Source organism: Engystomops pustulosus, chromosome 7 (assembly GCF_040894005.1).
Source record: "Engystomops pustulosus chromosome 7, aEngPut4.maternal, whole genome shotgun sequence".
NCBI classification, from domain to species: Eukaryota; Metazoa; Chordata; class Amphibia; order Anura; family Leptodactylidae; genus Engystomops; species Engystomops pustulosus.
Window position 1 is genome coordinate 67,373,165 of NC_092417.1, and position 25,438 is coordinate 67,398,602.

Here is a 25,438-nt window from a genome sequence, read left to right on the forward strand (position 1 = left end):
GGGTTACTGCAGGTCCCACAGCCGTCCTGTGGTAATGATCGCTGAATCCCGGTGGTCCGACAGGACTCTATAGTGCATGTCTGGCCACCGAGGAGGGTAAGCATGAGAGCGGTGTAGCGGATCTGACGTGCCGCGGCCACACCCCCCTCTTCCAGTATGCACGTGTGAGAAGCTGTGCTGGAGCTCCCAACTAACAAGGCTGAGAGACATGCTGGCGGGTACCTGCTGGTGTGTGGTGACTGCATGAGACGGCCGATGAATAAGTGCTGGGGGGAGCTGACAGAGTTCGTGACCTGGTGAGAGCAGGTCTGTCGGAACTTCTGGAGACGGAGCAGCGCTGTGAGTGTGATCTGGGCAGCGTGCCAGCTTCTGAGATAAGAAGAAGCAGTACATCAACGGAGGAGAAAGTACTTTGTTGTGAAGCTCAGCTGTTCAAAAAGGTCACGTGAGTGCAAGCAAGTGAGACGCTGTATGATTTATGATCCTGGACTGCTGGCCTCTGCAGGGCTTTGGAGGACAGACACTACCTCTAGATAAGCTGGGGTCGAGCTCCTGTGGCATTCACAGCATTATAGAAGAGGCACAGTGAGTGAGGAGGGCTTGGGCGGCAGCTTATAGCTCTAATCACACTGCACGGTGTCAAATTTGTTTGCCAGGGGCGTTAAGACCTTTTTACTTTCATATGAAATGTGCAGGACTGGCGTATGGTCCTAGAGGACGAACAGTGTTCTAACTGCAGAGTTATAACAAGTAACAGGAAATCATTCTTCATATTGATTCAGTGCGTTGGAAAACCTTATTAGTGTCTCGGATAAACTGTGTAATAAAGCCCGAGTCATCTTATTGGATTGGACATAGTGTGCAATAAGCTCTTTTTGGATATCATCTGTGGATCTGAAAGAACCATATTACTTACTTATCTATCTATGAATTATTATCCTTTTTTTTTTTTTTTTTGTTCTTATTATCTGGGACAATACGTGCAATATATGAGGAGCTACAATAATAGACGGGACAAGCGGTGCAATATAGTTTGAGAGACAGAACTAAAAAGACATGAATTTTCTTATATCTTGTTCTGTTATTTGTTGATCTATTTGGCTGCATGCAACCAAGTGTGCTACCCTTATGGACTCAATAGGTTGTGCTTCATACCGTTGATTAAAACTGTTTGGTGTAATACATGTTGTATATATATGAATTAATAGGTTATTTATACCATGGTACCATAAGATAGCAATATATAACTTGTGCAGGATTTTTTTTTTTTTTTTTTTTTTTTTTTGGGATCCTGCCTTGAGCACGTATACACTGTATGAAAACAACTGCTGAAGTCAAAGAAATCATATAATACACACTAGGTATTAAGTTTTTTTTAAACTTGTACTTGGAAGGAAATTATATATGTCATAGGGTTAGGCTCCCTTCTCTTTGAGATTGTTACCCATTGGTTAGATGATGACACGTGGTGCCAATATGCAGAAACATACTAGCGCTCAAAAAGAAGGGCGGAAATCAGGCTCCTTTGCGGCAAAAACAAGCCCTCCAAAGGGGAAAAACTCAAAATGTGAAGGAAAAAGTGATGGTAAAACTATAGAGAAGTGGTGCATAGCAGCAGGCACTTCGGATAAAGAAGAGAATGTGGAAGGAAGGGAAGAACAGGAGGGACAATTGAAAGATCTAGAAACCTCAGAAACTGGATTAGACAAAATACTAAAGGCTTTGGATATCTGTAACAGAAATGTAGCAGATTTAGTAACAGAGGTGGGTGGTTTGAGTAATGAAATAAGAGGCCTGAGGGAAGATGTTCACAATGTAAAGGAAAGGTTGGGTAATACTGAGAAACAAGTTAATGAAATGGGGGGGTCATTAAAAGTATTGAAAGCGGAAATCAAACAGTTAAAAGTGGATAACAAAGAGATAAAAGAAAAACTTATAGATATGGAAAACAGAGCAAGACGAGGAAATATCAAGTGTGTGGGGTTTGCAGAAGGAGTAGAAGGAAAGGACCCCATAAAATTCTTAGAAAGTTGGTTTATGGGCTGGTTGGGAGAGGATTTTTTCTCTAATAAACAATTTATTGAAAGAGCACATAGAATCCCTTTTAAAGCGCCACCACCTGGATCGTATCCTAGGCCCTTCCTGATTAAACTGATTTCCTCTAGAGATAGAGACCGAATAATGTTAGAAAACAGAAAGAAGGGAGATCAAACATGGAATAATGAGGTGATTAGATTGTTCCCGGATTATGCCCTACAGACAAGAAAAGAGCGCAACAACTTTAGGGACTGTAAAAAAAGACTAAGGGAAAATAATATTCAGTACTCGCTGTTGTTCCCTGCCAAATTGAGGGTAATTTATAGTGATAAAACACACTTTTTCACCAATCCTGAGGAGGCTAACAGTTGGCTAGACAGAGTGCTGAGCTCCAGTACCAAATCTGGGAGGAAAAATGACGAAAGGGGAGGGTAGGTCATGCTAGGGAAGAAGCTCAAACCAGTAATGGTAAGCATTGAGCTAATACGGGTTAGGGAAGGGGATGGGACTGTATGGTGGGGGGAAAGGGGGGAGGGGGGAGAGGGGAAAAGTTCTGGTTTCTTTTTTTTTTTTTTTCCACGTTTTTCTTATTTTTGGCTCTCTGTTTTTCCACGCGTACTCTCCCTCACGTTCCCTTGTCCAAGGGTTCCTGTTCTCTTAGCGCCCTCTTTTTTTTTCTTTATTAACTTTCTATCATCCTTAATATCTTAGATAGTTACCTTTGGCAGCCACATTAGCTAAAGGATGGGGCGGGTGGTGTCATGGAACGTGAGAGGAATGAGGGATAAGATTAAGAGACAGGCAATTTTTAAAGCAATCGCTTATTACAATGCTGATATTGTCTGTCTACAGGAAACACATATTCTGACAGAAGAAGCCATTTTGCTTAAACGAAGGTGGGTGGAAGAGGTTTATATTTCAGGGCACTCAACGTATTCTAGAGGTGTATGTATCCTTATTAAAAGAAATTGTAAATTTCACTGTTTTAGACAGTGGACGGATAATCAAGGGAGATATATCCTGTTACAGTGTAAGCTGAATAATTTTGAATTCATTCTAGCTACAGTATATGTCCCCCCCCCTTTTGGGCTAGCGGTATGTCGGGAGATTCATGAGATTGTAGAGGATAATAATGTGAGTGATCTTCCCTTTCTATATATTGGAGACTTCAATGCCGTGATGGACCTGAAAAAAGATAGATTTAGACCTGAGGGGGTAGTGAGTGAGAGAGAATCACGCACAAGTCTAAGTAAATGGTGTCAAGAATTAGAATGGTTGGATTTGTGGAGGTTGAGAAACCCAGAAAAGAGGGAGTTCTCGTGTTTTTCTAAATCCCATAATAGCTTTTCAAGAATAGATCTTGCACTGGGGAGTGGTAGACTACTTCAAGAAACACAGGTTGTTAAATATGGTATTCGTTCATTTTCAGACCATGCTCCAATTATGGTTCAGTTGAAAGATGAAGATAGATGGAAAACGAGGAGGTGGAAGTTAAATTCATTCTGGCTAAATAAGATAGACTCACATCAGGAAATAATAAATGAATTTAGGATCACACTATCCCACACTTCAGATGAAAGGGGTAATATCTGGGGTTGGGACCAGGGTAAAGCTGTATTACAGAAGGAATATTCAAAAGAAATATTAAGACTAAAGAGAGAATTTAGTAAAAAAGAATCTGAGTTGAGATATTTGGAAGAGGAAAAAAAGGCGCAATATGGATTGGCTCCTACTGAAAGTAATAAACAGACATGGGAACAATCAAGGAAGGACTATGAACTACACATTCTTCAAAAAGTATATAGTTCTTCTATAGTCTGTAAGAGTAGGTGGTTCGCTGAAGGAGAGAAACCAAGTAGATTATTGGCAAATCTGGTGAAAGAGAAGGGGAATGATACACATATAGTGGCGATAAAGAATGAAAGAGGAAGATTAATAAATAAACAAGATGAGATACTACAGTACTTTCATAATCAGTTTAGTAAAATTTATGAATCAGAACTAACAGTAGAAGATAATGAAATCAGGGACTATCTCAACGCGATCAATATGAAGAGATTAAGTAATGAAAGTAAGCAATACTTGGACAAGCCTTTAACGCAGGAAGAAATAAAAACAGTAATTGAGAAACTTCCTAATAATAAATCTCCTGGTCCGGACGGGCTCCCAGGTGAAGTCTATCAAAAATATAGGGAAATAATGTCAGAGAAGCTCCTGAATGTATTCTTGGGGGCTTACAACCAAGGAGAGCTCCCAAACTCAATGTATGAGGCAGACATAATTTTATTATTGAAACAAGGTAAAGATAAGCTAGATCCAGATGCATACAGGCCAATATCTCTACTGAATGTAGATGTCAAGATTCTGGCGCAGGTCTTAGCTGGTAGGTTAATAAAAGTAATCTCAGAAGTGGTGGAGGAAGATCAGTGCGGGTTTATGCCTGGTAAGACTACCACATGCAACTTGAGGAAACTTTTTGCCTGTATGGAGCTGACGGAAGCAGGAAAGGCGGGGGGGGTGGTTCTCTCCCTCGATGCCACAAAGGCTTTTGATAGGGTAGAATGGAGCTTTTTGTGGCAAACCCTTAAGAAAATGGGATTTGGGTATTGTTTTATAAAGTGGATAAAGATATTGTATAAGAAAGCTAGTGCCTGCGTGTGTATCGAGGGGGAGAGATCCCTCCCACTTAAGTTATTGCGAGGGACTAGACAGGGATGTCCGCTCTCTCCTCTCCTCTTTGCATTGGTTATTGAAGCCTTGGCTGCAAGGATTAGAGGGGAGGAGAGAGTAGAAGGATTTAAATTTGGCCAGACAGAAGTTAAAATATCGTTATACGCAGATGACGTATTATTATTTGTAGCAAACCCAGAAGTGTCAATGAATGTTCTACAAGAAACTCTGGGTGTCCATGGGAAGATGTCCGGGCTGCAAATAAATTGGGCAAAATCAGCTGCGATGTTCTTGGGAGTAAACAGGGCAGATTTGAATCTTCCATTGGAGGTTATTGAGGGAGAAAAATCCTTTAGATATTTGGGCATTGTTTTATCAGATTCATTGAATCGGTTTGTGGAACTGAACATACTCCCTTTGATTAAAAAATGGAGGATGAAGATCAAGATTTGGTCCAAATTAAAATTGACCTATGCGGCTAGGCTTAGCCTGATCAAAATGGTCCTTCTTCCTCAAGCGCTTTACCTCTTTAGAAATTCCCCTATGAAGATTCCTGAACAGATTTTTGATGTTATGGATAAAATATGTACAGAATTTTTCTGGGGGGGGAAAAAAGCCAGAATTGAGAAGAAAGTTCTACAATGCCTAAGGGAGGATGGAGGAGTATCACTTCCAAATTGGAGATTTTATTTTGTTGCAGCCCAAGTAGCAGCGGCCCTAAAAGAAACATCTGGTGAAATCGCTAGTATATATGCTGAACTACTCAAACTTCAGGATAGGAAATTACAGTTCATAAACATATTGGAGACAGGACTCTCCCCAGTGCAAGAGAATGTTAGAACTGTTTCTATGTTGGAAACTTCAAGACAGAGTTGGCTTAAATTAAAGAAAATATTTGGTATAAAGGCTTGGACAGAGGAGGCTCCGATCTGGGATAATACTACCATAACAGGGGATATAATTACAGGATACAAAAGATGGATAGCCAAAGGGGTAAGATTTATATCTCAACTATTTGAGCATGGGTCTTTTAAATCTTTTGAAATATTAGCACACGAATTTGATATTGTTCAAAGGGATAGATTTATGTACATAAAGTTACGGTGGATTGGTAAAAATTTACAAGATTCACATTTGGAGTCACAGGAGTATGGGAAGTTTAGAAATTTAATAAGGGAGAAAAAGATATCATCCATTTATGAAGCACTTGTACAAAAGGGTTCAAAGAAAATTAGGTTTAAGGCAATGCAAAAATGCAATGAAGAATTGGGGATACGTACTGTAGAGGTGGAGGAATGGAAAGAGGTATTACAGTCACCATTGTGGGTTTCTAAAAATGGCAGTCACAGAATCACTCAATTTTTCATTATTCATAGGTTGCACAGGACGCCAAGTTGGCTCTATAGAATAGGTTATAAAGATAATGATGTTTGTGTGAAATGTCTTGAAGAGAGGGCTGGGTGGTTTCACATGTTTTGGAGATGTCCTAAATTATTTAAATATTGGGAAGAGGTTTTTAGGGCTATAAATGAAGCACTGGGAATATCATTATCAAAGGATCCATGGTTGGCTATACTGGGATATTTTGGAAAAAAGAAACTGAGTAAATGTGCTAAGAAAATTATATCTCAATTACTATTCATGGCTAGGAAAGTAATCCTAAATCTGTGGATTAAGGATACCTCACCAACAATCGAAATATGGAAACAGAGTGTCATGGAAATGATCAAATTAGAAAGAATGTCCTTGGCGACAAAAGAAAGTAAAGTGGTTTGGGATAAGAATTGGTATAAGTGGTTGCACTATATGGAGACAGCAGGGGGACTGTAGGAGAGGGGGTGGGGGATGTGAGTAAACAGAGAGCTCCTTTTTCTTCTTCTTCTTTTTTTTTTTTTTTTTTTTTTTTTCTTTTTCTTTCCTTTATTTTCTTTCTCTTTTTCTGGTCCTTCTTTTCCTTTATCGGATATGGTCTTGTCCTCGGGGGGAGGGGGGGGGGCGGGTACGGAGTCAGTAGGCATGTATTGTTCAAGGGGTAATATCAGATAAATATATGTAGTTGATGGTTTTTCTAAAGTAATATAAGGATTCTGGATACTAATGAGCTATTGTACCATGTAATTGTTTGCTACATTGTGGTTTGAATTTATTGTATTACTGACTTATTTAATCATGTGCTTGTACTATGTACTGTAGGGGGGGGGGGGGTAGAGGGGAGGGAAGGAAAGGGGGAAAAAAAAATGCACAGTTTATGTATCTAGATGAAATTATGCATTATTGTTTGTGGTAGCCAAATGTATATAAATGTCTGTATTTTTTCATTGATAAAATAAAGATCATTTTAAGTAAAAAAAAAAATGTCTGGCCACCGCTGTGGGGTGGTCGTATCCGAGTAAGCCATCTTGTTTCTAAGGGACAACATGACTACATTTATGAGAAATTATATACACACAGGAACATTTTTCTTAATAACATCCAATTGATTAAATATTTATAAATGGCAAATTAATGAAACTATGTGAATGCCCAGGCGAGAATACCCCTTTAAGTCCCTGGCTGCAATAATTAATTGCAGACACCTTACAGCTAAGTTTTATTGTTGATTCTTGTTCCCGTGACGGCGCAAAATTGAGTTTTGAGCTACAATTATAAAATATTCCTGTTCTGACTTGCATACAAATTCAACTTAAGAACAAACCTAAAGAACCCATCTTGTACATAACCTGGAGACTCCATGTACTGGTATATAACCTGATATATTCAATGTATACCTTATTTACATTTAGCTGAGCTGTATTTCCAGTCATCGCCCATAGACAGCGCTGGTGCATTTACTGGAAGAAAACAATGTTTTACTGCTCAACACATTTCAGGTTAAAATGTGTTGTGCGATATCAGCTTTTTCTTTTCTTGCTATAGCTACTGGACAAGTCGTGTGAGGTCAGAATGTGATAACCGAAGCACAAAAGGGATTAGGATGTGTGAATATTACTGCGGCCCTAAGGGGAAATGGACATGAAGTGTCTTGCATCGTCTTGTAAAACATAATGACACATACTTCTAATTATAGATTAATATCCTTGATGACTAATATAATTCCAAGTAATCGTTAAATGTTAATTGTTAAAGTTTTTAGTTCTAGTCTCCGCTCCTAAAAAAAAATTTCATAACGTGCAACTGTTCAATGTTAGGAAATCACTGGGAGGTTTCAGTAACAGGTTGTGACTTAATTTGTGACGTCTGCTGGTCCGTTTATTTTTGCTTCAAATATATATGTATTTATACTGGAGATAATAATTTAGATTATAAAACACAACAAAGATTTCATAATAAGGCCGGTTTCATATTATTCCTTGATCAAGGGGAAATCAGAACTCTGTGCATCATATATCAATAACACACCGATATTAGTCCATGGCACGGCACTTCACATCTGTGATCACGGAATAATGTGAAACCAGTCAAAATCAGATATTTTAAGGGATACCACTACGGCTGATTGAATAGTTGGGCCCGTTAGCCACAATATTTTTTTTTTTTTTTTTTTTTTTTTTGCAATAAACCGATCCTTGTATGTGTGGAATTTACTGGACCAAACCTTTATCTGCTGAATTGAACTCGCCATATCTGTTCAATTCAACTACTCTGGGTTTGATCTGGTAAATCGAAAACCTTTCAGGTTTGTCCGAAGAAACTTGCTAGTGGTCAACTAGCTTTGAAGGGGTTTTCTCACAAAAGAAAGTTCTCACATCTCAATCCCCTAGTGATAACACAATAGAGATCACACTCTATGCTGCTCAGTGAAAAATCCCAGAGTCTGGGCGAAGCCTCTCTAAGCAGACTCATTATTATGCATCTAGTTCTATTGGGTGGCAGTAGGATTAGATTATCAGGTTACAGGTGTAAATACACTTTCATCTGGCTTCTGTACTAACACATTGAAACAGAGAGAGATGAGACGGATCAGAGATGCATGATGCCTATTACATAGAGGCTGGCAGACTTACACTGTGAACTCTGCTACATCTCACAGATGTGTGCCTGCCTCCCCCGTTCCCCCGAGTCACTTATCTCCTTGTATTTTGCAGTTCCTATCTCTCTGCTCACCATGTCCCTGCAGGATGTGAGTGTCTGAGCTCCGTGCAGGGGGCTTGGCTACAGGCACACAGCATAGAGAAACAAATCTCATCTGCACGCCGCAAATACAAATCCAAGATGGTGGCCTGACCCCAAGTCAGAAGTTACTGGGTCGTGTCTAGGGGCAACTGAAATTGTGTACAGCAGGACTTATGGAGGCATGTTGGGCTTATATCTGTGAAATACTGCATTTTTTTTGTTAATAACAGTGAATTAGAGTGTGTGTTATTTTGTACATATAAGAAACTTTGTGGGAATGCCCCTTTTTAATGTGTGTTTCCCTGGGAGAGACTGGTTTTGCCCACCTTCCTTAATGTTTGGTTCCCTAGTATTGTTTGGCAAAGCTTAAAGTACATTTTTGTTGTCATTTGTTTCATTCCTTACATTGGGAATATTGAGAAACCCTACAATGACAATTAAAGGAAACCTACCACTTGTAGTGGCAGGTTTCCGATGAAAATACCGGGCACCAGCTCAGGGTGAGCTGGTGCCGGAGCTTATTTTAGTTAGTGTTTTAAACCGCGGTATCGCGGTTTAAAACACTTTTTAAACGTTGTAGCCGGCGCAGGCAGGTACGCGCTCGGCGATTACCGTGCACGCGGCTACATAGGAAGTGAATGAGAGCCGCGTGCACGGTAAGCGCCGAGCGCGTACCTGCCTGCGCCGGCTATAACGTTTAAAAAGTGTTTTAAACCGCGATACCGCGGTTTAAAACACTAACTAAAATAAGCTCCGGCACCAGCTCACACTGAGCTGGTGCCCGGTATTTTCATCGGAAACCTGCCACTACAAGTGGTAGGTTTCCTTTAAGCGATTATTAATTCAAACGCCCCCCCCCCCCCGACCCCCACTACAGTAGACCATTACAGAATCTTTGCTTTGTCTGATGTTTTGATGGTGAAAGGATACGTTGCAAATGCTACTACATGACTTGATAACTGCTTTTCCCTTTTTGTTTTTGAGTCCATTTTCCCTTCATGAGCTTATATAAGTTTTTTTTATTTCTTTTTTTTTTAATTGTAAAGTTTCAAAATTTATTAGTTCCATGGTCTTTCAGTATAAAGGATTACCAAGGGTGGCTGGGTTAGGTTTTTGTGAACATGTCAGACAAACAAGTAAATACTGATTATTATATTGACGGTTCAGAATGCAGTGACCTAATTTTTGGACTGTGCTTTCTGATAGATTACTTGATAAATATTGTGTAATTATATGAGAAACCTGATCCTTTAGAAATTGCATAATGAATGGAACAACTTGTTAGTTGGCACTGTTGTCATAGAATGTTACTGGCTTTCCTTATTGGTGACATCTGGTAAATATTTGCATTTCCATGAAAGACTCTGCCTGGATTTTTGTAGTGTGACCATCAAATCCAGGCGGAGGGCTCTTTCCTCTCCACCTACATTGTATATGTGCCACAATTTCCATTTTGTGTGAAAACTAGAGATGAGCGAGCACTAAAATGCTCGGGTGCTCGTTATTCGGTACAAACTTTTCCCGATGCTCGAGTGCTCGTACCGAATAATGAGCCCCATTAAAGTCAATGGGAGACCCGAGCATTTTTTCACTAACACAACACATTAAAAGAACAGTAAATAATAACACATTCCACATGTTTATAGATGTTTTAATTGTAAGAATACATTAAAAAAAAACACTATTCTTCACTTTACAGGTGTTCGCGTGTCTCCCGCTAAGTATCGAGATGTGTGCCGAATATCTGGATGTGAAATGGTGTTCTTTCAATGTGTTCTGCAATTAAATGGTCCTGTGTTCACTGTTTTCCCTGTTTTAACTGTTTTTATTCTATTCTTCACTTTGCAGGTGTTAGCGCAAGTCTTCCGATAATGTCGGAGATGTGCGCGGTGAAAACACGAGCATTTAAGTGCAGAACACATTCAAATAAATGCTTGTGTTTTCACTGTTTTTTGTTTTTTTTTCTATTCTTCACATTGCTGATGTTAGCGCCTATCTCCGAACTTAGCGGGAGACATGCGCGAACATCTGCAAAGTGAAGAATAAAATAAAAACCGTGCAAACAGTGAAAACACGAGCATTTAAGTGCAGAACACATTCAAATAACACTATTCTTTACATTGCTGATGTTCGGCGCACATCTCCGAACTTAGCGGGAGACACGCGCTAACATCTGTAAAGTGAAGAATAGTGTTTTTTAATGTATTCTTACAATTAAAACATCTGGAAAAGTGTTATGTGTTGAACAGTGTAAACACTGTTCTTCACTGTCTTTTATTAATTTAATGTTCGAACTCGAGCCGGCGAGATACTCGTCTGATTAACGAGTATGCGAATACTCGACCGAGCAGTATACTCGCTCATCTCTAGTGAAAACCCCTTTTAGTCACTAGGTTCTGCAACTTTCTAACACCTGGATATCTATTCTATTCAGTGTTAAACCATCCTCTATAAGCTAAACACCCTCTGCAGTGAGCTGATAGTTGAGATCTCTATCTCTTGATCTTTTATCTGGTTTTCTATAATAATAAACATAATAATATTATTATTATTATTATTATTATTATTATTATTATTATTATTATTATTCCCACTGTTACAATATAAGCCTTGGGGGACCTTTTTAAGATGTATATGGGCGCAAATTGGGCAGCATGTTGATGTAGAAGACAATAATACATATTGGAAAACTTTCCTATGTAATGCTGCTTTGTTATGCACATTATTTCCGCCCTGGGTGCGGATGCCAAGTAACCCAACCTCAATTGGTGAGCCAGTTTGAGCTGTTCCACTTGTTTCCAATAGGCTGCAAAATTTGTCAGCACACTGGAAATACAGTTGTGTAATTGAATTCTATTGAAAAAAATTAACTTTTTGAAGTAGTCACTCCCCCCTCTAATGCCATATGTGTCACTTGAGAAGAAATTGGCAAGGAGAAGCCATTTTCCAGTTCTTTCCTGTGCAGATGGCATTCTTCCTGCATAAATCTGATCATTGAATTACATCTTAGATTCCTTATTTCGGTCTTGTTAATCACTAGGAAGTCACGTACAGTACTAAGCAATATCAGGAAAACACTTAAGTGGCATGTCATCTAGGTTTTGATGATCACACTTCCTTATGTGACATAACCTATGGCTGGTTGGATATATATAGGTGCCAGTCATATGGCATAGAGCAGAACAACATTCCAACATTACTACATTTCACCTGGACGTTTTCTCTTGGAAGGTAATAACTTTACTCTGACCTCTTCTACCTTACTATACAGATAGGGCTACCAAGCTTAGGACAGTCTAGAAGAACTCAAAGCAGAAAGGAGGATTTATGCTGTTGGGCCCTGAACCAAAATGCTACTTTTCAGAAAACCCTAGGTGTAGCAATAACATCTGCATCCCTAACTTCTATAGACCTAGAAGAAACCGACAGGAGACGTATGGCAGAAATATCTACATATTGTAATGACCAGATTGAAGTGTATGTGTCTATATAATATCTACCTGTATTCGTTGAGTTTCAATTTTTGTGCTGAAAAATCTCCACTTGGGTGAAGTGTATAAATGTATGTAATATAATATATATGACTTGCCTCCGATGCTCACCCCCAGCATATTTCTGGTAGAGGGGCATCTATGCTCTCTGCCTGCACACATGCTATGACATGGCGGTTTCGCTGTCATGTGAAGTCATAGCATGTGTGCGGACAGAGCACATACATGTGCTGCTTCTGGCACTGCCAGAAAGACGCCAGGAGCTGCAAGGCATACGTGAGAAGAGGACGCCAGGGACTCGGAGGGGTGGGGATTACATCACACACCAGAGTGTGATAAATTTCCCCCAGAGTGTCCAATTACCTCTTGGAGCCATTGTATTAGTAAATATGGTAAATCTGTAGGTCGCTTATTCTCAGTATCATTGCAGTTTTTTTGCAAATGCCTCAAGTTTGTTAGAGAACATTAGTTCACAAAAGGCATCATGAAAATCAAGAAACTCCACACACCGCTCAGGGATCAAGTTTAAATGTGTATTTATACAACTGCTAACCTATCAATACATGGCTGTACAACTAAATTGACAGTCCAGACCAGGAGAAATCACCAACCCACCCAGAGTGACTCTGAAGGAGTTGCAGGGAGCCAACACCTCAACCTGAATACCCCATCCCCACCATGAAGCATGGTTGTGGAAGCATCCCTCTTTGACTAGCTTCCTAGTCTCTGAGGCAAAGCCTCCCTAGAGTGGATGGAAGGAGCCAAATACAGGGCAATCTAGGAGGAAAAGTTGTTAGGCTGCAAAAGGTTCACCTTCTAGATGGACAATGGCTGTAAACACACAGCAAAAGCTACAATTTTATGGTTTACATCAAAACATGCACATGTTAAAGTGGCTTTTTCTGTGAATAATGGGAAAAAAATTCAAGCCTCTGTGTTGAGCTGGTAGTGACCCACCCCAGGATCTGCAGTTGTCATTGAAGCTAAAGGTGGCCCTAGAAAGTATTGACCAAGGGGGATGAATACGCACATGCACTTCAGTTTTTCATTTTCAAAAAATGTTTTTTTTTCAAACACTTGATACTTTGTTTCTCAAGAATAATAGATAAATGATAGAAAAGTTCAAGCAGTATGAATATGTTTGCAACACTCTGAAGATCCCCCAATTATTTTAATCTACAAAATATTGAAAAATATTTCCAAAAACTGCAGCACCTGCCCATGTTTTTTGTTGATATTGCAGCTCTTATGTATAATGAAAAATGGATGCGATGCCACACACTACCAATGGTCAGGTGTGAAACTGTGGTAGAAAGGAGCCATGTTTGTCAAGGCCAAGACAACCCTTTTAATACTGTGCCTTCGGTAGAAATCACAACTTCTATCATATACATATATTGGCGAACCAGATATAACTTCAAATATAATGTAAAGGAATAAAGCCTCTATTCCCATCTGTATATGGTAATCAGATTTATTTTTTCCCTCCCCAACAGGGCAAGGCTACCAGTACTGAAGATAATGTTTACACCATGTATATTTCTTACACTGTTCCTGGGGGTGGTCCACAGTCAGTTCCCCAGGTCTTGTACCACAAGCTCAGCTCTTGAGTCAAAAACTTGCTGCCCTCTGTGGACGGATGACAGTCCTTGTGGATCACAGTCTGGACGTGGTGAGTGCAGAAATGTTGTAGTCTTTACACCACTAGCTGCTGGACGTGTCCGCCAATATGATGACGATCGCTTGGACTGGCCACGCTTTTATTATGAAAGTACTTGTAAATGTTTTGGAAACTACAGCGGCTACAACTGTGGCCAGTGCAAGTATGGTTACACTGGAGACAAGTGTGAGCGCCAAAATACTGTGATACGTAAAGAGATCCGCCAGCTCTCATTTTTGGAAAGGAAAAAATTCTTCAGCTACTTGGCTTTAGCTAAAACCACAAAAAGTACAGATTATGTCATCCTGACCACTGGGGACAGGCACCACCGGGACACATATCGCTTTGTGGATGCTTCTATATACGATATTTTTGCTTGGATACATTATTACTCCATGAAGCCAATTCTAGAAAATGGCACATTTGATGCCAGCTTTAACTATGCCCATCAGGGTCCGGCCTTTCCTGGTTGGCATCGTCTCGGTCTAATGTTTTTGGAGAGGGAAATTCAACTCTTGACTGGTGATGAAAACTTTGGTATTCCCTATTATGACTGGAGAGGAGAAAATAACTGTTCGATCTGTACCAATGAATTACTTGGACAGAGTAATGAACAAGGTTTTCTGGATGATGGCTCCCACTTTGCGTTTTGGAAAGTGAGTATCTTGAAATCTTTGCTTTGTGCATTATGTACCCATCTTAAATGATTTAAGTCCATGTCAGCTCATTTATGCTGGTTCTGTTTTTTTGTATTGTAAGTAATGCCATGCTATAAAATATTGCATTGGTGTAGCGTTGGGATGCACAATAAGTGGCAGACACAGAAGGTTGATGTCAAACATATGGTATGAAGAGTGCGTAATTTAATAGAAAAACTCCTTGTAAATGCAGCTTTGAATGCGACTAGAATATCATGCTATAATTTAAACCAGCTGATAAACTAGGACAATGTTACTTGTGCCACGTGAGCCACAAGCTGGACAGAGGAGAGGAGCAGCACTGCTTTCCCGTCTCCACAGCGAGCTTGGCCCCCACGCACCAAAGCTGGGGAGGAATATGAACTGCCTTTTCGCAGTGTGGCTGCCCATGCACAATGCATGTCTATGATGGTTGTCAGCTAGCTGATGTTTTTGCTGCAGTTGGTAACTCTATATTCATTTTGAGATGTTCTACCTTCTATTGCGCTGGTGCCCCCAATACTGTGCCAAGGCTAACACAATATTCATCAGTCTATTTGCAGCGGATACAATTATGCTGATGCCTATTGCCAAACTGCTGGAGACAAGTGCCAAATGGAGCGACTCCACAGAAAACCAGGATCGGACCCCCGGGTCAAAAGATTTCCCTCCTTCCAAGATGTGGAGGATACCCTTAAATGGAAAGACTTTGATAGATTTCCATATGATAGCACTTCTCGGAGGAGCTTCCGAAATGCTTTAGAAGGTAAGTTATCCTCTTTACCCATATCTGATTCTGGTCAGATTTTTGACTGAGATCCAAAATCCACCACCAAATCTACATCCATCTGCTAAATCCAAGCATTTTTTTAATGCAGATTTTGGTGCAAGCTTGGGATACATGCACATAGTTGGGGTTTTCCACATAATTATTTTCTACCGATGTTCCACATAGCGTTTAATTTGCTTTTAAAATGGGGAGAGACTAAGCCAGATTGTGTTTAAGAACAAAATGCATTGGGAAGCAGCACCATATGTTTTGCATGCAAATAATGCAAAACGTGTGGCACACATCACGGATTGCATGTGAATGCGACCTTCGGCTAAAATGTGGCATACAAGAACGATCATGCATGTGACTCTTCTTTATCCATTTACCAGGATTTCTGAAACCTTCGGATGGGTTAACTCTGGAGCGTAGTATGCACAACGCTGTGCACGTATATTTTGGAGGAACAATGTCTCAAGTCCCAATTTCCAGCAATGACCCAATATTCCTGCTTCATCACAGCTATGTTGACAAGTAAGTTTTGTTAAACCGTAATGGCAGCAATAATCCCCTCACGCCCACCTTCCTAGTAACTGGGATGAAGCTAAAATAACCAATGTTATTTCAGATGCTTTAGCCATACATTTTAGAATATTGTAAATGTTGTGCCTGTAGTGGATACAGAGCAAAAATACACTGAACTGTCGTAGCTGTAGTTTGTGACAGCATTAACACTCATTTTATGTTTTGCATAATTCCTGCTATTTGCTTGCTTATCATGATTTCTTTTAATAACATAATTGTGTATTCTCTGTAGCATCATTGAATATGTTAACTAGGGGTATAGTGAGAAATTAAAAGGCTCCTTCACTAATTTTTGGATATTTCTCTCACCCCGCAATTGCGCATTGTGGAGTGTGAATATACAGTGCACCAAGATGTACAGTAATCTCTTCTACATTAAAATTCATTTACCACCCTAACCCAACCCCTGAGTGTGCCTACAAAGTATAATGCCACTCTTGGTGGCCCACTGCCCAATATATAATATCCCATTATACCCTGCTTTCAATTTATTTTTTTTCCTTGTTTTACCACTCACTTGTTTTTCTTTTTGCAATTAAAAAAATAAAATACTTGCCTTTCACCAGCAGTAAGCCTTCATCTCCTCTCTGCTGAAGTGCTCTGAAGCTGGTAGATGATGTCATCACATTGCGCCTGCTGGTCTCAGCCGCAGCAAAGCTGTACCAGAGGCACAATGGTAGAACAGGGAGCCCATGTCCCCCACCCTAGCCATTGCAGTCAATTCTATCTATTTCAGCCAAATTCACATTTTCTGACAGTAAGCAGAGATGTAAAATGTACATGCATTATTAGAATTGTTCATTACAATTGTACTGTATGTACAGTTATACAAACTGTGATTACAATATGAACCATACAGTATGTGTAACAATTTGGTAAAATATGATGGTTATCTTACAGGATATTTGAAGCATGGCTGCAGCGATATAATGCGACCCCAGACAAATACCCAAATAATGATGAGGATGGACAAGGCCCCAATGAATGTGCCACCCCCTACTTTCCATGTTACAGAAACAAGGATTTCTTAACCAGCTGCTCGAACTTCGGATACAAATACTCAAAGTATCAAGAAATGTAAAATCTCTTCCTCTCAAGTTTTGTGGAAGTGCCCTTTATCACTGATTTGGGTGTTCTTGCCATTATGTAAGTTTATCTACCAATCAAAAGCCTGGAAAATGTCGGTTATAAACCTTGCAGAAATGTTAAAGGGAATAATCTAACTTCCTTGGCTCCTGATAGGTAGGTGGACTTCTAATAGTTACATACCTTGTTCTTGTATCTCTATATAACTTGCCAAGTTTTCCATTGAGAACTTGTTGTCCTACTCTGCATTAGATTGTTTGCTTTGATTGTTACCCAGCTCTCCCAGACTCCTAATTGTCATACACATTGAGGAATGTCTTGATTCTGGTCAGCTACATAATGATGCAAAATTAGTGATGCAATACTTCTAAGAACCACAAGTTAGTCCTAGGATTATTTTCCCTTCAATATTTATACAAGTAAATAATATAAATGCACACAGAATATTATATGTTCACTTTCATCTACCTAATGCTATTATTTTCTGGCATCTCTTCTTGGAACGTGAAACATGATATCCACCAGTCTGATGTCAATGAGAATGCTGGGATTACCATGGGGTTAATGAGGCTGTTCTCCTATTAGTGCTGCTTATGATGGTTCTCAGTTCTGACCATCTCACAGATGGTTCCTATAATAGACTTTGCTTTTTCTCATTTGATTTGAGTGCAGGCACATTAAGTAAATGAGGGGACAATGCGCTATTAATGGATGTCATTCCACCAAATACCATAGAGGTCAGAGGTCACTGTAATCTTAGTTGTGCTTTTGTGTTTTCTAATTATCTGCAGTTACATTATATCTATGTAGTTTCTAAAGTTTACAAAGTCACATCATGGGGTATGTGAAGTTTGTTCCCTTCCCTTTAGTGATAGGACCCTGACCAGGTCTCTATTAAAGGGATAGTAAACAAAGGATAGAAATGGGAAACTGAAGCGTCAATCCTCTGTCCTGTCACTGGGGGTCAGAAGGATAAACCAAAACTAGCAAGTGGTCATTGACTCTTGCACAAAATCCACTTCTTCGGTTTTATAGACCTCTTGCCATAATGGACTTCTAGATTCACAAGTGAGATTAAAAGCATTGTCTAATATTCACGACCAGTATTCTGAACAGCCGAATTCTGCCTCTTGTAATAAGACTGTTGTCTAACTGGTGCTTACGGATCACCATCTGCCTATAGCCAGTCATTGATGAAGTGATACAGATGTTTAATTATGTACCATAAGTTGTATTTAATACTATAAGTTATTATAAATATGAACATGTTATTTACTCTTTTCAATTAAAAAAAATTTATAAAAAGGATTTTGTCATACTGTGATCTGTCATACATTTCTCCTGAAACACTCTGTGCTGAACACTCTGTAGCCTCAGGATTGTTGAGCAATAAATCCTTGTATATGGCGAGTTACTGCACCTCCCTCTTTGACTTCATCCTCTACAAAAAACGTAATGCGTAAAGGACATGTTAGTAAAGTTGTGACGTGTCCATGTAAGTTTGGAATAGAACTATTTTTAGACAGAATTTGCTTTGGAGAAATTACAGGGGGTGAGGCGGCTAGATATCTGCAGATAATAAAATTGTCCCCAATGTACAAGTATATTACTACTATAATCTACTAAATACATCTAAAAACTTCTACCAATCACGATGTACAAAAATGTAACTATTGAAATGCTATTATACCACCAGATACCCTCAATACACATTTGAGTCCTCCCCAACCCCAGGTAATTGTGCTGTCACTAGATCTTGGTACACACATTCCTTCTCCACCTTTTATATTTTAAATCTCATCATGCAGCTTCTTTAGTTGCACTTTATGCACATGCAAATGAGACATAAGTCCTTTCGTTGGCATCTCTGGAGCCCTGTGAGGCTCCATCACTCTAAACCTGTCTGTGAAGCCGTTCGGTCATACCCTCAGCCAGCTGGGAATGCGGGTTACGTGGCATTTTAAGAAACTAATGAAGCAATCACGGAGTGTGTGTGTGTTTTTTTTTTTTTTTTTTTTGTGTGTATGTTCTATGCTTTTATCCCACCTTCCAAGGTCCTGAGTATTGCAAGCTGCTCACAACTCCAAGATGGTGGCGTTCCCTGGCAAACAGACATGTGACTGCATCAGGGCAGATAGAGCCCCATCAGCGCACACTTGGGTGGACCATGAAGATGTAAATCTTGTGCAAATGTACAACCTGAGGCAGAGAATAACTACAGGTCATAACTATGGGAAACCATGATAAAACAGTGGACAATGTGTTTTGCAAAAATAAAATTTTTGACATGAAAATGCCTAGAAACGTTAAATAACATGGTATTACAAAGCCGATCCTGTAGTTTAATAGCACATAATGCACCATGTTCCACATTATTATGCAAACGATATTTATCTCTGATTTTCCAAAATGGTTGATGCAAATGAAAGTCCGTATAATAATAAGTCATTGCCCGAGTATAAATCAAATTTTATTGAACAAACCTCCCAATGATAACAGTATATTCTTCAAAATTTTAAAATCTCAATGCACAGTTCCAAATTATTATGCACAGCAGAGTTTCAAAACATTTTGTAGGTTGTAAAAAACTGAAAATGGTCATTTGTTGAATTTGCAGCATTGGGAGATCATTCACTGAAATCCAAACCTATTTCAATCCAAAACAGGCCAAGTTACATGTAACATAGGACCCTTCTTTGAAATCACCTTCACTATTCTTGCATCCTTGAACTTGTGAGTTTTTGGAGAGTTTCTGAATTTCTTTGCATGATGTCAGAATAGCCTCCTGGAGCTGCTGTTTTGATGTGATCGTCCTCCGACCCTCATACACTCACCGGCCACTTTATTAGGTACACCATGCTAGTAACGGGTTGGACCCCCTTTTGCCTTCAGAACTGCCTCAATTCTTCGTGGCATAGATTCAACAAGGTGCTGGAAGCATTCCTCAAATTTTGGTCCATATTGACATGATGGCATCACACAGTTGCCTCAGATTTGTCGGCTGCACATCCATGATGCGAATCTCCCGTTCCACCACATCCCAAAGATGCTCTATTGGATTGAGATCTGGTGACTGTGGAGGCCATTTGAGTACAGTGAACTCATTGTCATGTTCAAGAAACCAGTCTGAGATGATTCCAGCTTTATGACATGGCGCATTATCCTGCTGAAAGTAGCCATCAGATGTTGGGTACATTGTGGTCATAAAGGGATGGACATGGTCAGCAACAATACTCAGGTAGGCTGTGGCGTTGCAACGATGCTCAATTGGTACCAAGGGGCCCAAAGAGTGCCAAGAAAATATTCCCCACACCATGACACCACCACCACCAGCCTGAACCGTTGATACAAGGCAGGATGGATCCATGCTTTCATGTTGTCGACGCCAAATTCTGACCCTACCATCCGAATGTCGCAGCAGAAATCGAGACTCATCAGACCAGGCAACGTTTTTCTAATCTTCTACTGTCCAATTTCGATGAGCTTGTGCAAATTGTAGCCTCAGTTTCCTGTTCTTAGCTGAAAGGAGTGGCACCCGGTGTGGTCTTCTGCTGCTGTAGCCCATCTGCCTCAAAGTTCGAGGTACTGTGCGTTCAGAGATGCTCTTCTGCCTACCTTGGTTGTAATGGGTGGCGATTTGAGTCACTGTTGCCTTTCTATCAGCTCGAACCAGTCTGCCCATTCTCCTCTGGCATCAACAAGGCATTTCTGCCCACAGAACTGCCGCTCACTGGATGTTTTTTCTTTTTCGGACCATTCTCTGTAAACCCTAGAGATGGTTGTGCGTGAAAATCCCAGTAGATCAGCAGTTTCTGAAATACTCAGGCCAGCCCTTCTGGCACCAACAACCATGCCACGTTCAAAGGCACTCAAATCACCTTTCTTCCCCATACTGATGCTCGGTTTGAACTGCAGGAGATTGTCCTGACCATGTCTACATGCCTAAATGCACTGAGTTGCCGCCATGTGATTGGCTGATTAGAAATTAAGTGTTAACAAGCAGTTGGACAGGTGTACCTAATAAAGTGGCCGGTGAGCGTAGATCTTTTGCTTGATGATACTCCAAAGGTTCTCTGTAGGGTTGAGGTCGGGGGACCATGAAATTGTTTCCTTTTATGCCCATAGCAGCCAATGAAGCCGAGGTATTTTTGCAGCGTGATATGGTGCATTGTTATACATAAGGATGATTTAGCTCAAAGGTCATTTTTCACACCTTTAGGCCTACCTGCTCTCTCCTCATGATTCCGGCGCAAAATATAGCCTCCTTGCTGATGTTGGAGTCTTCTTGGGACATGGTGGCCATCCACCAGCTATCCACTACTCAATCTATCTGAACCATCCTGGGTTGCACAGCATTCACCAGTAAACAAGTCTGTTTGAACATTAGTCTTCATCTATATCTGGGCCCACTACCCTCGGCCCAACCAAATTCAAGCAGAGGCTATGTAAAAACTCACAAGTTCAATGGATGCAAGAATTTTGAAGGTGAAATCAAAGAAAGGTTCCCATGTTACCATGTAACTTGGCCTGTTAGGATGTTTTGGAGTGAAGGCTTTTAGCCCTATTAACGTGAGTATAAACTATATTCTTGAACACAGCAGTATTATAACTTCAGTATATACTTGAGTATAAGCCAAGTTTTTCAGCAAAAGCCTAGCTCAGCTTGTACTCGAGTCAAGAAAATGTGTACAAGGATATGACTGCTACTATTCTACAAGAACATAACTAGTTCATACGTTTTTTTTCTCTGTTTGACTGAGACTTTACTATGACGAGTGTGTTGTATCTATTGCAGACTCAAAATTCCATTAAAATCTGTTAACATGTGAATTGTGTGATTTCCCCCAGGGGATGATAATTTGTCTCCTTTATTTACTTGGTCTCCTAGTGCTGGACACGCTATGCCCCGTGCTTCCTTCATTCCTGATTATTTAGATGTGCTGCAGATTCTAATAATGGGTTTCTCAGTCGTTCGCTGCTAATTAATTTGATTCCAATGTTCCTAATACATAGTCAAATGCTGGTGATTACTGAGGAGCAAAACAACTGCAAAGGCAAACAGGGACAAATACTTAAAATTCTGCAAGGGTACAGGCAAGCTGCACCCATTGATTATACATGGAAGAGGGATGGAGATAATTGGAATGGTGAAAAAAAATGATAAACTGCTTTCATGCAGAGTCAACATCTGCACATAGGAAAGCATGTAAAGGTCTTAAAACCTGATGTGAACTGTGACCTATTACCAAAAGTGCACTCTCTTCATTTAACATTGTTACGTTGTTGGCGTCCCAAGTTGTGCTCCCTTTTAATGTTCAAATGCTCTTTCAAGTGCAGTTATGTGATTTTGTAGTATTGATTTTTTTTTTTTTACATTTTTCGTTATATATTTTTACATTTATCATGTCCATTATGTCTCTAAACGAAATTGATACTCAATGCACGTCTAGTTCTATGTTTAAACATTAACAATCTTGAGAGACGTAACAAAGCTGCTGCCTTATTTAACGATGCTGCTTCAGATAATAGCACACACCTCAATCTAGTCAGTCGGCGTCACGTGGTGTTTTGAACCCGTTTTTTGGGCTGTTTTTAAGCAGTTTGTTAAAAACGCATGCGTTAAAAAATGCATCCATTTTTTACCTGTAATTAAATAATTGGTAAAACCGGTTAAAAATGGATGCGGTTTTTAACGGGCTATTTAAAAAAACAGCCCGAAAACGGGTTCAAAACGCCACGTGTGCCACTGGTCTTAGGGTGATGCCAAACGTCGTGTTTTTGGATCGTTTTAAAGCATGCATTTTCAGTCTGTATAAAAACGCATCCAGTTTTACCAGTAATTGACTGTTTTTAGAACATAATTATACTTTTTGTTTCCATGGCCCAAGTGCATAACTTGCATTTATCTACATTAAACCTCATCAACCATTTCTCTGCCCCCTCCTCAAGCTTCCACAAATCCCTCTGTAATGCTAAACTATAAACCTCAGAATTAATTACTTTACACAGCTTAGTATCATCTGCAAATATTGAAACTTGACTTTGTAAACCCACTACAAGGTCATTGATAAAAATATTAAAAAGTGTCCCCAATACTGACCATTGTGGCACTCCACTGGTAAAGTCAACCCAATCTGAGGATGTGCCATTAACCCCTTAAGGACGCAGGGTTTTTCGGCTCATTTCTCGCTCTCCAACTTAAAAAATCCATAACTTTTTCATTTTTCCGTGTACAGACCTGTGTGAGGGCTTATTTTGTGCGTAACAAATTTTACTTTCCCGTAATGTTATTTATTTTAACATGCCGTCTACTGCGAAGCTGAAATAAAATTACAAATGTGGAAAAAGTGAAAAAAAACCGCACCTGCGTCATGTTCTTGTGGGCTCAGTATTTACGACTTTCACTCTTCACTCCAAATAACACGCCTACTTTTCTTTGGTTCGGTGCGATCGCGGTGATACCAAATTTATATAGGTTTTATTGTGTTTTAATACATTTTCAAAAATTAAACGAATGTGTACAAAAAAGAAAACAATTTTTTTGCCATCTTCTGACGCTAATAACTTTTTCATACTTTGGCGCACGGAGATGTGTGAGGGGTCATTTTTTGAGAAATGAGGCGACGTTTTCATTGCTATCATTTTGAGGTCTGTGCTATATTTTGATCATTTTTTATTTAATTTTTTTATGTTATGTAAAAAGGTGTAAAAGTCGCATTTCGGACATTTGGGCGCCATTTCCTGCCTCGGAGGTCACCGCCGCCCGTAACCGTTTTTATATTTTGATAGATCGGGCATTTTGGGACGCGGCGATACCTAATATGTTTTTTACTGTTTTATTATGTTTTATATCAGTTCTAGGGAAAGGGGGGTGATTTGAACTTTTAATATTTTATAAATTTTTATTTTTTAAACTTTTTTTTTATTTTTTTTTTTCACAATTTTTTTAGACCATCTAGGGTACATTAACCCTAGATAGTCAGATCGCTCCTACCATATACTGCAATACTACAGTATTGCAATATATGGCATTTTTGCACACTATACATTACAATGAGCCACAGGCTCATTGTAATGCATATGCAGAAGCCATGTATCCTCGGGTCAAACGAAGACCCGAGGCTACCATGGCAACCGATCGCCGCCCCCCGATGACGTTCGGGGGCACAATGATCAAAACAAAGATGGCGGCGCCCGTGCGCCGCCGTCTTTTAAATGCCGCCGGCGACTTTGCAGGCGGCAACGGAGGGGTTAATGGCCGCGATCGGTGCAAGCACCGACCGCGGTTATTAGCGGTGGGGGTTTTATGCAATATGCAAAAACCCCCACCTTTGTATGAAGAGGACTCAGCCCGTGAGCCCTCTTCATAAATCCCTTATACCTCTGCGCCATAGAGCTACGGCGCAGAGCATTAAGGGGTTAATGACGACCCTCTGTTTTCTATCACTAAGCCAATTACTTAACCAAATAACCGAATATACAGATTTCTCTGTTTATGTACCAACCTTTCATGCGGCACTGTGTCCTTTGAAAAGTCCAGATATATAACATCCACAGCATCCCCCAGATCCAGTCGGGTACTTGCTTCCTCGTAGAAGCCAATCTCTCATAAACCCATGCTGACACTATAAGGTTGTGCACAGTGAGATACTCCAGGATAGCATTTCTAACAAACTCAAATATTTTCCCCACCACAGAAGTTAGACTCACGGGTCTGTAGTTTCCAGGATCGCTTTTTGATCCTGTTTTGTATAATGGAACCACATTTTCTATGCGCCAGTCCTGTGGAACATAACCAGTCTTCAGGGAATCTTCAAATATTAAAAATAACGGTATATCAAGGTATATAGTTCGTGCAGAAACGGGGGGTGTTTGCTATCTGCCCCCAGTGATTTATCTATCTTAGTGGTTGTAAGGTGGCACCATTTCTCTTCCTGGGTTAAACGGTTGACATTCCAAAGAAAGTTTACATAATTCACAAACAAAATGGAGGAACTGGAACTCTTAATGTTGGAGCGCAAATATGATATAGTGGGTATCAGCGAGACATGGCTGGACAGTAGACATGACTGGGCTGTTGCTATAGATGGTTATAGTCTTTATAGAAATGATCATATAAATAAAAAAGGGGGAGGGGTTTATTTCTATGTGAAATCTTGCCTGAAGTATCTTTATTTGCCACACTAAGCTGCTGTGTTCACTGCAACAAGATCTGGCTGCAAAACTCCTTCTGCCAAGAAGGGTGACATTTTGCCAACAAGTGTTGTACCATAACCATTACACTTATACTTCCAGCAAGACTAGTTGCCTCTTTCAGAAAGTCATTGCCTCAATTCTGAGTAAAATTGTG

At 39.9% G+C, this 25,438-nt stretch overlaps 1 protein-coding gene across 1 annotated transcript in view; it reads left to right on the top strand.

Moving 5' to 3' along the window:
- Nucleotides 1–18,393, top strand: part of LOC140069947 (tyrosinase-like) — a 43,190-nt gene extending 24,797 nt beyond the window's left edge. Inside the window, exons 2-5 of the mRNA XM_072116251.1 lie at nt 13,808–14,627; nt 15,201–15,414; nt 15,810–15,951; nt 16,903–18,393. Coding sequence (XP_071972352.1) covers nt 13,833–14,627; nt 15,201–15,414; nt 15,810–15,951; nt 16,903–17,083 — 1,332 coding nt within the window. The 5' untranslated portion in view covers nt 13,808–13,832 and the 3' untranslated portion in view covers nt 17,084–18,393. The remainder of the gene's footprint in view (nt 1–13,807; nt 14,628–15,200; nt 15,415–15,809; nt 15,952–16,902) is intronic.
- The last annotated feature ends 7,045 nt before the right edge of the window (nt 18,394–25,438 follow it).